The sequence below is a fragment of the Lichenostomus cassidix genome, chromosome 4, assembly GCF_008360975.1.
Source record: "Lichenostomus cassidix isolate B80296 chromosome 4, HeHo_3.0, whole genome shotgun sequence".
NCBI lineage: Eukaryota > Metazoa > Chordata > Aves > Passeriformes > Meliphagidae > Lichenostomus > Lichenostomus cassidix.
The window spans coordinates 52,964,550-52,978,238 of record NC_139484.1 but is presented as its reverse complement, the minus strand read 5'-3'; the positions used below and the strand labels follow the sequence as shown (position 1 = coordinate 52,978,238).

General features: G+C 38.7%; 1 protein-coding gene across 3 annotated transcripts in view; it reads left to right on the top strand.

Moving 5' to 3' along the window:
- The window catches only part of STIM2 (stromal interaction molecule 2), a 68,199-nt gene that overhangs the window by 36,474 nt on the left and 18,036 nt on the right, over positions 1–13,689 (top strand). For all 3 annotated transcript variants that reach the window (XM_085059194.1, XM_085059192.1, XM_085059193.1), the window contains exons 2-3: positions 23–153; positions 10,511–10,625. In XM_085059194.1, coding sequence (XP_084915320.1) covers positions 23–153; positions 10,511–10,625 — 246 coding nt within the window. The remainder of the gene's footprint in view (positions 1–22; positions 154–10,510; positions 10,626–13,689) is intronic.

The window sequence follows — 13,689 nt, the reverse complement described above, 5'->3', positions numbered from 1 at the left end:
TGGGGTTTTTTTGTTCCTTTAGATCCCTGCAGTTTACTCAGCCCACCATGCTTCACTGAGGAGGATCGATTCAGCCTAGAAGCTCTCCGCATGATCCATAAGCAAATGGATGATGACAAAGACGGTGGTATCGAAGTAGATGAAAGTGATGAGGTAGGAGTAAAAAAACTTTACTTGTGCATACATGAAGCCTTTTTTATCCTTTTGTTTTGTATGGCTGCTCTTTATCTTTCAGCACTTGAGTAGTCATTGCTGTTTTTCTTAATCCCTTTCCTCAGACAAATATGGAAGGAAAGTCTAATTTCTAGATGAAATGGGATATTACTGTCCATTGTTCTAGCCTAAAGGAAGGTTTTGTATGAATGTGTATAAAAGCTGCTACTTTTGTGATTGGTGTTAGAGGTAGGCAAATGGTGATGATTTAGCTTGCAGTGAGGTTGATGTGATCCATCTCTTGGTGTTACAGTTGCTTTGCTCCAAGTTTTCTTACTTAAGGCATCACTGGGCTTTCCTATTTACCTTAGATCTGTGGCAGGCACTTCATGGTGCAAAACAATACCTGTTACAGATAGCAGTCTAGAAGAAAGACTTCTGGTTTTGCTTAGATTTTACAGGCAAGTAGTAAGAATATGGTGCTTACAAATGGTAAATTGAGTGTTATAAACTAAGGAAGGTTATTCAGACCTGCCTGCAGTTTTTTGTGTCTGTGCTTGAATTGTTTGGTAGGTAGGCTCTTCGTGGTCCTGGCAAAGGACCTTGCATTTACTCTACTTTACCATTTGGATTCTCAAAATTACTGGGTAGGAATGGAAATATCTGTGTAGTTTCACTGTACTTGCTTATTTTGCTTTCTGGCCATTGTTAGGCACAGGCTTGAACACCAAAGGGGTGAAGATGCCCCCTAAAAATGAGGGTTTTGTCATGTGGTTCACTGTAGATGAATGGGAGAAGAATGACATACCTGTTTTGTCATCCCTTTTTGTAACATCTAAGGGAAGATTGTTCTCTCTGAAGGAGTTAAATTATGAATTATCATTGGCAGATTTAATGTGATGCTACTTTTCTGTGTGCCTGTGTGCAAACAGCATCAACAGGCCCCATCCAACCTGACCCTGAACTCTTCCAGGGATTGGGTCATCCACAACTTCTCTGTGCAGCCTGTTCCAGTGCTCTCTGAGCGAAGAATTTGTTCCTAACACATAGTCTAAATCTCTCCTATTTTAGTTTAAAACCATTCTGCCTTGTCACTATCTGCCTGTGTAAAAAGTTGCTCTCCCTCTTTTGTATAGCCCTCCTATATGTACTGAAGGTCGCAGTAAGATCTTCCTGGAGCCTCCCTGGCCACTCCTCTTTGAATGTAGCCCAGGATGCAGCTGACCTTCTGGCCTGTGAGTGCACACTTCTGGCTTGTGTCCAGCTTTTCATCTATCAGCACACCCAAATCCTTCTTGATAGGGCTGCTCTCAATGATTTCTTCTCACAGTCTGTAGTTGTGTCTTGGATTGCTCCAACCCAGGTGCAGCACCTTGCATTTGAACTTCATGCAATTCTCATGGGCCCACCTCTCAGGTTTGTCCTGATCCCTTTGGATGGCACCCCTTCCTTCTGTTGGTTCAGCTGTGCTGTTCAGTTTCATGTCATCTGCAAACTTGCTGAGGGTGCACTTGATCTCACTGTCTGTGTTGTTGAAGAAGGTATCAAAGAGCCCCTGTCCCAAGAGAGAGCCCTGATGGGTACCACTCATCACTGGCCTCCACCTGGGCATTGAATGATTGACCACAGCTGTCTGGCTATGTCCATTCAGCCAATTCCTTACTCACCGAGTAGTCCACCCTTCTAATCCATCTCTCTCTAACCTGGGGATAAGGATGTTACATGGGACTGTGTCAAAGGCTTTTCAGTGGTCTAGGTAGATGACTTTTGTTGATCTTCCCACATCAACCACTGCAGTCACTCCATCACAGAAGGCTACCAGATCAGTCAGACACTATTTGCCCTTAGTAAAGCCATGCTAGATTGTCTCAGATCACGTCATTGTATGTGTCTTAACATTGCTTCCACAAGGATCTGCTCCATGATCTTCCAAAACATAGAGGTGAGGCTCACTGGTCTTTAGTTTCTCAGGTCTTCGTTTCTTCTCTTTTTCAATAGGAGTGATGTTTCCTTCTTTGCAGTCACCAGGGGCTTCACCTGATTGCCATGACTTTTCAAAAGTAATGCAGATAGTCTACCTTTTGTTGTTGCAGAATGTTTGGGACAGGCGCATTTCAGTCTGCAGGCCAAAAGATTAGTGATGGAGTGTGAGTTTCCTGAGGAACTTCCCAGCACTTTGATTGTGTCCCTTGACTTCCACAGCATTTTTCATACGTGGAAGTTGAGAAAAAGAAAATACTGAAATATTTATACATTGGAAACATTTTATTAGTATTCACAAGATTTGTCCTGGTTTTCAGTGAACCATCTTTATATCGGACTTTAGGTTTCTTCCTCTTCCAGAGGAAGCAACAGAAGCTACTCTTAAAACCTGTTTAAATGGCTGAAATTATAACAGTTGATGAGGCATGCTGTTCAGCTGGGGTAATTAGAGACAAGTGAAACTATATGTTCAAACTACACATTGTGCATAAAATAAGATGACTTAATTGTAGCCCTTGTTTCTGCTAGTTCATTTTTAATTATTGAAGAAATATTTAATAACTCACTCCCTGCAAATTAGCGCTTTTCTATGTGTAATTTCCATGCAAATCAGTGATGAATAAGTATTTGCATAGAGTGCTTTCTTCTAAGGCGTCAAATGCAAACCTGAAATTAATGAGAAATGCAGTTTAATTGCAAGTTCAGCTACTAACCTCTATGTTTTTCTTGTAGTGCTTTTACTAAATCTTTACCATAATCTTAAAAGATCTGCATTTACACAATATAGTTACATAGTTACCTGATTACAGTAGGTGTGAATATGTACTAAATATGTCCTGTTGATATTTCAGAACCAGATTTTTTTTTGTTCTGTCACAGAGGTTAATGCTGCTTATCTTGATTAATAATGAGGACTGATAATTAAAACCCCCACTTTACTAGAAGCAAAGCTTACATGAAGTATGGGGATTTTAGTTAACAGCAGGGAATGGATTTTCTGGTTTATGCTGCATGGTTTTTACTTGGAAGACTCCTTAAGAGCAGCATATTGAGTATGTTGATTAGATGTTCATTAGCTCTTTATTTGGCAGGAAGAATGTGACAAAGTAGAAGAACTTTCTGCTGTTTTACCAGCACTACAACAGTGTTACAAGGGTATATTTACACCAAGGAAGGAAGTTCTTGTAAATAAGTTATTTTGAGATGGGAAGGTAAAAAGAGCTAAAGATGTTGAACTATTTATTTAACTATTTTAGTTTGCTAATCCAGTTAACTCCCAACAGTTATTCCAGACATTTCATCTGCATGCAGTTTATTTTTTCTAATGTTTTTGTGCTCTGTTTTATGTTGTAGCTTGTTTTTCCTCTGTAAAATGAAGGCCCATATAAAACCATTCTGTAGAGAAGTTTTTTCTAGGATATTAGAAAATTTGAGCTAAGATACTTTTATGGACTGGAAAAAAGCTTGTATTTGACCTTGATAAAATTGATGTGGGGAAACGTGATCTAAATTTTTAGCATGGGATTTAATAGTCATCAAAACATGAAGGATTTTGTTGAAATCTTTTAAGGATGTTAAAGGGGCTCTACTCCGAGCATGGAGTAGTTATTTTTTTCCTTATTTTTCAGTATGGTGCAGCAGAGAAAAGGAAAAAGGAAGGAGAAAAGGAACCCTATGCTTATTGTGAGGGAAGGCTAATATGCATTTTCCTATCAGATCTAGCTGCTGCTATTATTACTTTATTATTTACACGTCAAGGATTGCAATTGTTCAAACTGGTTTCAAGAGGTAGGCTGTAAACGGGTAACTGCAAGGGAGAACACTGCATTACTAACTGAGGTTTTAGTCATGTGTTGTGGGAGGCTATCTGCCTCAGGAAGCATCTGCTGCACCATGGGAACGTGTTTTGTTTTAATGATGAGACACAAGCAATAAAACAGACTTATCATATGTTCACTATTTACATAGGTTTTTCCTGTTGCCAAAGGACTTCCTTAGGTAGGTCTTACATTAAGTAATTTCCTCAAGGAATCTCTCTGCAGTACTAGAATAAGTTGATGTTTTTTAAATATTAGTATCTTACTGTGTGTCTAATGTCTCATTGAGCTAATGGCACAAATGTACAGTTCTGCGTGGGATCTCTGGGTAGATCACTTCATATTTTGTTTAAGTATTTTTAAGGAGTGAACTAGAATTATTACTTGATAAAAAAACCCCAAACTGAACAAACACCATAGAAAGCCACCACCACCAACAAAAAAAAAAAAACCGGCCAAAAAAGTACAGTAAGGAGAACAAGAAACTGCAGCATTGGAAGCATCAGAGAATAGTTTTTAGAAGGATGGTCAGAGATTGGAACCTCAGAGATGATATGCTGAAGTGCCTGACTTAAAAATGTTGTCTGGAGGCAAGAATCAAATTGCCTCCAGATTTGAATCCTCCTTGAATCCTCAAGTTGGATTAGTGGCCTAAACCAGGGAAGATAATTTTCTTCCATACAGTGATTAAAATAGGAAAAGTAGCTGGTATGATCTGGAATAGTAATAGTATTAAAGCACTTTGGCTGTAGTAAGTTTGAAAGGGATACACTTCATTTTGTTCTCTGGAAATACATTCTCAGCAACACGTTAAATGTCCTTTCAAGTTCCCTTAGTATTTTGGTTTTGTCCTTGTCATTCATGTAATAAAAGTCCTTAAACTGGAGTTCATATTTTGGTGTCATCAACTTAATATTTTGGTGTCATCTGTTTAGGTAAAATTCTGCATGTGGAAAAATATGTGCTGCAGTGGTTTAGAAACTGAAGACATTTCAACTGTTTTGTCATAGCACTGAGATGGCTCCTGAGTGTGTTTTACATCTCACTGTGCAAGACATTCTGTTACAAACAGTGATCTTTCAGAAAAGTATTTTGAGCTTTTTAACCAGTGCAGCAAACCTTTTCTCCCAAAGTTATTGGGTTATTGGGTTACTTTGATTTCCTTAACTTGTTGTGGCTCTCTTAATAGAGGTATTTTTTGAATTAATTTTTTTTGCATTCAACTGCTAATGTATTTGCCCCCAGGCAGGGTATGTTTTAGTCTCCTGAAGTTTTGTGAGCAGCTCTGAACGTGTCTAGACAGTTTGTTTTTTCGGAGCACGATAAGGAGCCAGGTCTGGTGTGAAAACATTGAGGGTGTTAGTTCACGGCTGTGCCTGTGCAGAGAAGCCCTGTGGAAAGGCAGCACGTGTTATCCTGGGTACAGTTGCATAGGAACCTGTTCCAATGTGGTTTGGATCAGATCTACCTCACGCCTTGCCTCCTTGGAGGTACTTAAGCTAATATGTAGCTGTCTGCACCTCTTTATTTAGTCCTGCTACAATGAAGTGATCCCTTGGAAATTCCATCTGGGCTTTGAAGAGATTGCAAAGTTTACTTTGCAGTAGAATAGCTACACTTTTGTTTTGAGCTGCAGTAATCTTTTTTCAATAGAATGTGGAGATTACATAAGGTATACTTGGTAACACCTTCCTGGCTATGTCCGACATTTTTCTAGTCATGTTTTATTATTAATTTTATTATTAATATTATTAAATGTGTTTTCTGATTTTACTTCATAGCATCTTTAGAAGTAATTTCTGTAGGGTAGGCAGTTCCACCTGAATCGTAGTATGTTGCCTTTTAAAAGCACATTTGTCATCGCAATTTAGTCAGTATGTGTGACATTGCAATAGCTGCAACAAGTCTTGTAGCAATAGATGCGAGGAAATTTCCTTAATTTCCTACCCTTTCTTCTACCTTTTCTACCTGTCTCACACTGAATGGCTGTATCTGAAGGCTTGTAGGAAATCTGCAATTGCAACTTTTGTGGGTTTCCCTTTGAAGGAATAAAACTGAAGGAAATAACACTGAGAAATAGATGCTTAAGGGAAAGAGTAATACCTAGCCAGGAGATGTCATTAATTGCTCTTAAAGTAAACTTGTCAGTTAGAGGGTCTGTTTTAAGTTGATGATACTGAAAATGATAAATTTGAGCCTCAAATCATAAATTTGAGCCAGAACAAAATATAAACAGCATGAGAGTGCTTCCTGCTGCAGTTAGTGAGTGTAGTCAGTTTTACTTTTCCACTGGCATTCTCGAAAGTATTCAATTGTTTGTTTGCCCTGCAAGCCTCTCTTGCAGCGTTGAAATTTTAACTTTTTATATAGTTGCATTTGGCTTTAGTTTGCAAATGTCCTCTCTTGCAACTGGTATTGGATTTTGATTTTGGGGGATCTTTTTTCCTCTTTTTTTTTTTCTTTTTGTGGTCTCACTTCAGGTTGGTCTTTTGTTATTAGCTGACTGGATTTTGGGGAAAGTTACAGTACTAAAAGCCTTTTGAAGAGGAAGGAAGGTGGTGGTGTAGCTGATCCTTAGACTTCTCCAGGGCTCCACAAGTCCTGTCCCCTCCAAGCAGGAGAAAGTTTCCTTGGAGTTATTACTCTGCTGACCCTTGGGCTTTGGGATGTTAGTCTTTCAGAGGTACAGCTATTATAGTAGTTTTGGGATCAAAACTCCAGTTTCAAGTCTAGGTGTGGTGGTTTTTTTTCTTTATTCTCTATTTGTTTTTGAAGTAACTACTTTGACAAACTATTATTTTTGTTTCATGCAGAGATTTTAGGTAACTTATCTTTTGCTTTCTTGGTTTCAACTTTGTAGTCTTAAAAGGACTTCTCCTTCCTGAGTAATTATGTTGGCTAAGATAATCCTTAGATGTGTTGTTCCTAGAGCTTATTCTTTTAACCTCCCTATTTAGAGTTATTTTTCTAACCTTTTCTTTGTATACTTAATGACTAGGGCAACAGAGGAGAGATTAGCTGCTACAACAAGGAACAGAAAAATCCTCTTTTTAACTAGAGTTGTTTTGTTTTTCTCTCTTTCTTCAATTTAGGTCTCAGTTCTTTTTCTCAAAGAAGCACTTCAATATTAGGCCACTTTTGAAACAAAGATCTTTTAAACAAGAGATAGATGTGTGATGTTCTTATATAGCTCTTTGTTAGTAAATACACTTACTGTTTGAAGCAGGACGGCCTGTGAGCAGCATTGTGCGCTGTAATTTAGCGTTTGACGTGCGGTGTCAGAGAGCCTCTGTGAGGGAGTCCCTGCGGTTACTCTCGCTGGGAGCAGTGGGGTGCCACAGAACACAAGAGGAGCTTTTCACTTGGAAGAAGTCCCCATAAATGTAGAACCTCTTCCCCCGAGGAGTGACTGTGCTGGTGGCTAAGTGCTTAGCGGTTTGTGTGCCGACAGTCCCTTTTAGAAGAGGGGCTGGGCAGCTATTCGATAAACTGCTCCCCTTTCCCGCAGGCGTCGTGCTGCGGCCTTGAGCCGCGCTGCCCGAGCCGCCGCTGCCGCGCTGCGCCCTCTGCGGGCGGCGCGCCGGAACTGCAGGGGAGCCCAGGTTCCTCTGTGCGCCCGGCTGGACCGGAATCTTCCTCAGGAACTACCGTGCTCGGTAGGGGAGGGCCGGAGCACCTCGTAGCCTTTTGTTTGCCAGCTGGCATCTTTCTCCTCTTCTTTGCTTCCAGCCGTGTGAGTAGTGCAGTTAACAGCGATTGAGATATTCCTTGACAGCACCTGTAACTGAACTGAAGTTCTCTTCCTTCGATATTTTATTTACTGACAACTGTTGGTGAAGATAGCAACTTTGTACAAAGAAAACCGATCTGAGTTTTAGCTGAGAAGATGAAAATCGGCCTCAGCCTGTATATACAACATATTCTGTCTCTCTTCAGAAACTTGTTCACCTTACAACACCTGTTTTTAAAAAAGATGTCCTTGCCTGACGTTTGGCGTCTCCAAGGGCAGTGCATCAGCAGTCACCAGGAAACTGAAAAGTGTTAACACTTACCTTAACCCCCATGTGAAGAGAGATACTCCTTCCTGGGAGGGATATACAATATATGTTTTTGCTGTATTTTTGGTATGTTTTTTGCAAGTTCTCAAAAGATATGCTGGGGATGTAATTTGATAGTAGATACTTGCAGTCTGGAGGGAAAGGTAAGGTGGGCAAACATCAGCTCTTTCCAGCTGTCCCATCTGTGAGACTATACTATAATCTGGAAGGGCTTAGGGACATCAGCGGGTAACAAAATTATTTTGTTTATTTTCTTATTGTTTAGTTCCTGCTCTTCATCCTAAACTTTAATTATTAACCATGGAGTGGGAACGAATAAGATAATCCGTCTTTTGTTTCATGTTACATGACAGTTGTAGAATTTGCCAGCTTCATGGTAGTATTGCCAATATGGGAAGTATTCAGAGTTCCCACTTGGATGATGGAATATACAACAGATATTTTTGCATTTGCATACAGTTACAGCATACAGTTCTGTGCTTATTAAATATTTTACTGTTGCTGATCCATGGTTTTTCAGAAGTTCTGTAATTGCCTTTGTCCCAACAGGCTGCTATTTTCAGTTCCCATATATTTCAGAAGCTCCTCATATATTTCTCATGTATATATGCATGTGTGTGCATATATTTATTCATGTAGCTGAGTTTATGCCATTTTTATATACATTGGGAAGAGGAGTTAAAAATCCATATGCGATTCACATGAGCTAAATGGAGCTATTTTAGGAATCAAAAGGCTTTACAAACTCACGTTTGACAGTCAGAAAACGTTTTGAAGTAATAGATAAATAAGAGTGGATTTGCATCTAATCAGTATTTGGATACTATGGCTCTGTGGTTGGTTTACGGAAGGCAACTGGTATTTTATCTCAAGTCCAACAGTTAGAGGAGAAACTTGAATCCCTTCACGTAGTTTGAGATTCTGATACATTCAAGTAAAAAGATTTTAGTAAGGGAAAGTTGGTAAGTGTTAGCTTTTGCTTGTGTATCTCTGCTATTGTACTCTGCCTCTTTTTATTAAGAGTTAATATTATTATTTAACATTGGCTACTTTTCAGTATCTCCTGCAGTTTCTGAATGGTATAATCTCTAGATTTGTTAGAAATGGAGCCTTTGCAGGAATCTTTGCACATAATTATGACCTGGAATGAATTTTCAGAATTGGGCTCTTCTTTAATGCATCACTAGCTTGGCTTTCTTCGTCACCTCTGCTTGAAGTGGTGATGACATATGATCAGCCATATAAAAGGCTGTTTTTTGCCTTAGCTGTCATGGCTATCTATAGCTGGTTTTGTTTGAGCAGCTTTATTCTCAGGAGCTGAAGAAAGCAAGTTATCTACTGTGGAAGATTACTTGGTTTTCTGGTACTGTTCGTCCTAGATATTAGTTTTCTGATACTAATACTAAGGTCTTCACCCACAGAGACTGTTCATACAGTGCTTTCAGAGACTGATACTCATGGAAGGTTTCCACTATTAATGGGAGGTCATTTGCCAACCAGTAGTTCAACTTTTCGACGCCTTTATGAAATAAAAAATAGAGTGGGTTTTATAGTTCCATTGCTCTTTTTGGGTATGTGTTTGGAGAACTGTTTGTAGGGACTTGTAGAATACTGATACAACACTGCCATCATAAAGTAGTATCCTAGAATTATGGAACAGTTTAGGTTGGAAGAGACCTTAAAGGTCATCCAGTTCCAACTTCCCTGTTGTAGGCAGGGACACCTTCCACTAGATCAGGTTGCTCAGAGCCCCATCCAGCCTGGCCTTGAACACTGCCAGGGATGGAGCATCCACAGCTTCTCTGGGCAACCTGTGCCAGTGCCTCAGCATCTGCTATGATTGCATGATCTTCCTTCTTATCATGTTTGCTAAAAGGCTTCCTATTAATTACAGAAAATGAAGCAGCTTTATGTAATGCTTCTGTGCTTGTAGTGTAACCACTTAGGAATGATTAGCGAGCAGAAAATTGGCCCTCAGATGACTTCTGTTTTTTAATTTGATGAATAGAAGTCAAATTTTTGTTGTCTAATCAAAAGACTTTAATACTACTTAGTCAACAGCTTACTCTCATCCCTCAAGCAGTTGCATTTAACTGGTATAGCAGGATTCAGGCATTACTCATCCACAAATGACTGGCACACTTTCAAATCTTACATGGTCTTATTTTCAAGGAGGCGAAGTTGGTTAAATGGCATCAGAATAGAGAAGTAGGACTGTGTAGTGCATTCCTGTAATCACTGTAAGTCTAAGGCATACTAGTAATGTTAAACTTAGTATATTAGCAACTGCGTTGTCAGTGTTTCTAAGAGTTAATAATTGTGAAAAACAAATCTTGTAAGAGTGTTTAACTTGCTGTCTGAGTCTTTGATGTAGAAAACTCTAAAGAATTCTCTGCTGCTTGCATGGGGAGGAGATAGCAAAGATTCGACCTGAGTTCTGTGTAGTTTCTGTTCAGAAATTTTCATTTTGGCATTTAAAATAATTTTTTTTCCCTTCAGTTTCTAAGGGAAGATATGCAATACAAGGATGCCTCTAACAAACACAGTCACCTGCACAGAGAAGACAAACATATCACCATTGAGGATCTATGGAAACGCTGGAAAACATCTGAAGGTGGGTAAAGAAGTATAGCTAAAAGTGATGGTGGTTATTGACATAGATATAATTCAACAATTTTTCCATGAAGTATAGCGTAGTGAATGAATGACCTCTTGAAGCATCTTCATGAATCTGTTTTGACACTGTTATTTATAGGCACACATAAACCTAAGAACTCATTTGGTCCAGCTAGAGATAATTTCTTCTTCATGTGTTTGGTGTATTGTGAGTAAACTAAGATAGCTTACATGGTCATCTGTATGACGTTCTAATTTTTCAAGGTGACTGGTGCAAGTGCTGAATTCCAGATGAGCTTGTTTTTAGTTTAATAAGCCCTAAGGGTTTCACTCAAGCAATTTTAAAATATTTATTTTATGTTGTATTAAGTGGAACATTCAATGCACTTTTACTTTGATTTAAATCTTATTTGGGCTACAAAGATCTAGAATTCTTAGTCCAAAGCATTTTTGAAAATCTTCTTAATCTTCTTGGGATACAGTAAAATGTACTGACAACCCAACACCACCAGCCCTCCCTCACTCAGATTTAAATGAAATAAGAAGTTGAGCCAGCTATTCCAAGTATTGAAAGACAGTATTTAATCAACAGTGCAGTGTTCATTGCCCAATATATAGTGATTAAAAATAATTCTAGAGATCTGGGATGTTAGAATTGTTAGGAGAAAAATACTTAACTTCCTCACCCCCTTCTTCACCCCACCCCTCATTCCAAAGGCGTTGTGCTGTTCTGGTTCCAGCCAGGACAGAATTAATTTTTAGCAGTAGCCAGGAGGGGGCATGACTAAGGCCCGGGTTGTTATTCTATACCACCTCACATCATTGCTGGGAGCAGGGGAAAGGGAGTTTCTCTCTCTTCCAGGGAGAAGGGCTTCATGGGAAGAAACATGGGGAACCGACAGGTCAGGTATTTGCTTATTGTCAGGGGGTTCCCATGTGAGTAGTTTATTTTTCTTGTACCTTTTGAGATTATATTGCTGTTATTGTTAGTTTTCTCATCTCATTGCTGTTTCCAGTAAATTGTTCTTATCTCAACCCATGATCTTTGCCTTTTGGAACTCCGATTGGAGGGGGAGGGGAAACTGCACACACGTTTTTAGTGGGAGTACTAAATTTGAGAATACCATTCGTAAACCACGACATGTTCTAATGGTGAGAATAGAGAGATCTAAAATTTGGTATGGGTCAAACAACTGAAAGTAGGATCAAAAGAGGAATGAAACCAGGACCATGCCATTGGTTCATTCTGTTAATGCAAAAGTCATGCAAGTGCAGTCTGAAGTAATGCATGAAGTGTTTGGTATGTAGTGAATATCTGTTTTAACCAGTGATTTTTAGCCTCATCTATTCAAATATTCTTTAAGTACTTACTCGCTGAAGATCTTGTTCCCTGAAAGGATTGCAACTAAATTATCAGAAAAAACCCATCTCCTCACAATTGTTGATGTAAGTCATGAGTAACTGCAAAAATTTAGGCTATAGTGATACCAGAAGTTTAGTTTGTCTGTTGTGTATATCTTTATTCCAGGTTTTTTGAATGTAGTGAGCAGTGGGAGTAAGACTCAAAAGACTTTGAGAGGGATGTGTCATCTCATTGTGTCTGCTTATAGTGGCTTAATTTGTGTATCCTGCTGAAAGAACTGAAGTTGCACCACAGGGAGACCTTCAGAATGAGACTCTGAGCAGTGTTAACAGTGATTGTTAGAAAGCATGAAGGCCCTCAGAAAATGAGCTACTTTCATTTGATTTTAGGTAACATGGAAAATGTTACCATTCCTTTCTATATGTTTTAGGAATTTTGATTTGTTTCTTATGTGCCACTAGTTTATAGTGCCAGTTTAATGCAATTTGACAACACTAAACAAGAGGACAGAGGGTAGTGTAAATTACACTATCAGTATAATAAATTAATATCAGTAAATTAATATCTTAAATTAATATCAGTAAGTTAAGACTTTTAAGCAATCTGTTGGGATATCTGTGTGAGAATTACAAGCTCCAGTGCTCTTGACAGTGTATACAGAAACATCTGGATCTATTGCTGCATAGTTTATGCTGAGTAGAATTTCCTATTCTTTGCCAAAAAATTTGCTTTATGTCAATGTTTGTCTTAAATATTTAGTAGCTTGAAATGTCTTTATAGCTTAAAGGTGTTCTCTGTTTAATATATTGGTGGTGCAAGACAGATGAGATTTGAGGGAAGTGAAAACATGCCACTGCTGTTTGGTGTATCCTTTTAGGATTAAGGAAAAGAGAGGTTTCTTTTAAGTAATTGATTGAGAAGGATTTTATACAGTGAACGTAACCGTGAGGATTGGTTGCATTCAAAGCTCTAAAAATTGCCTTATAAAAGAAGGAGCTTCAGAATATTGCTTTTTAATATTTCTGGCACTGGGCAGGCTTTTGGCATCCCTGCCTGGTGCAGAATCCTTAAGGCGTAGTGGAGGCTGGTGTAAATTAAAGGAAGTTCAAGGCTGTTACAGGTTTCAGCTGCATGGAAGGAGTCATATCATAGCTTGAATCAGCATCTAGCCTATTGCTGCTGTGTTGCCACTCTATCTGAATGAGTCCTTTGGTACAAAACAAGACTTTAATTTAATTTAGTTTAGTTAGAATGTGCTTTTTGTGACCTTTGAAATTTTTTAATCTCATAATGTAATTCTACAGAGAGTGGTCTATTTAGAGGAGTGACTATGAACAAGCATAGCTGTTTAAAATGTAGAAGATGCTGCTCTCTGAAAGTCTTCTGACTTCTGTTACTCTGTGTTACTATTCTTTAAACATAAAGTGTATGCTTGTTGTGTGATATTCTTTAACTGTCTCCTAACTAATCAGTATTTATACATGCACTACAGAACCTTTCAGCTATTCAAAAGTAATAAACTTAGTAGCTACTGTTAGGTTAATAGCAAAGGAGCATCTTCAGTATTTTTTCAACAAGGGCCTTGAAGAGGTAGTAGTTTTGAGTGTGGAAAAGGGGACAGATGAACATTTGGTTTGAAGTCTGAATACCCATCTTTGTCTTTGAAAGTTCTCTCACTCAAAGGCACCTGCATTCTCTT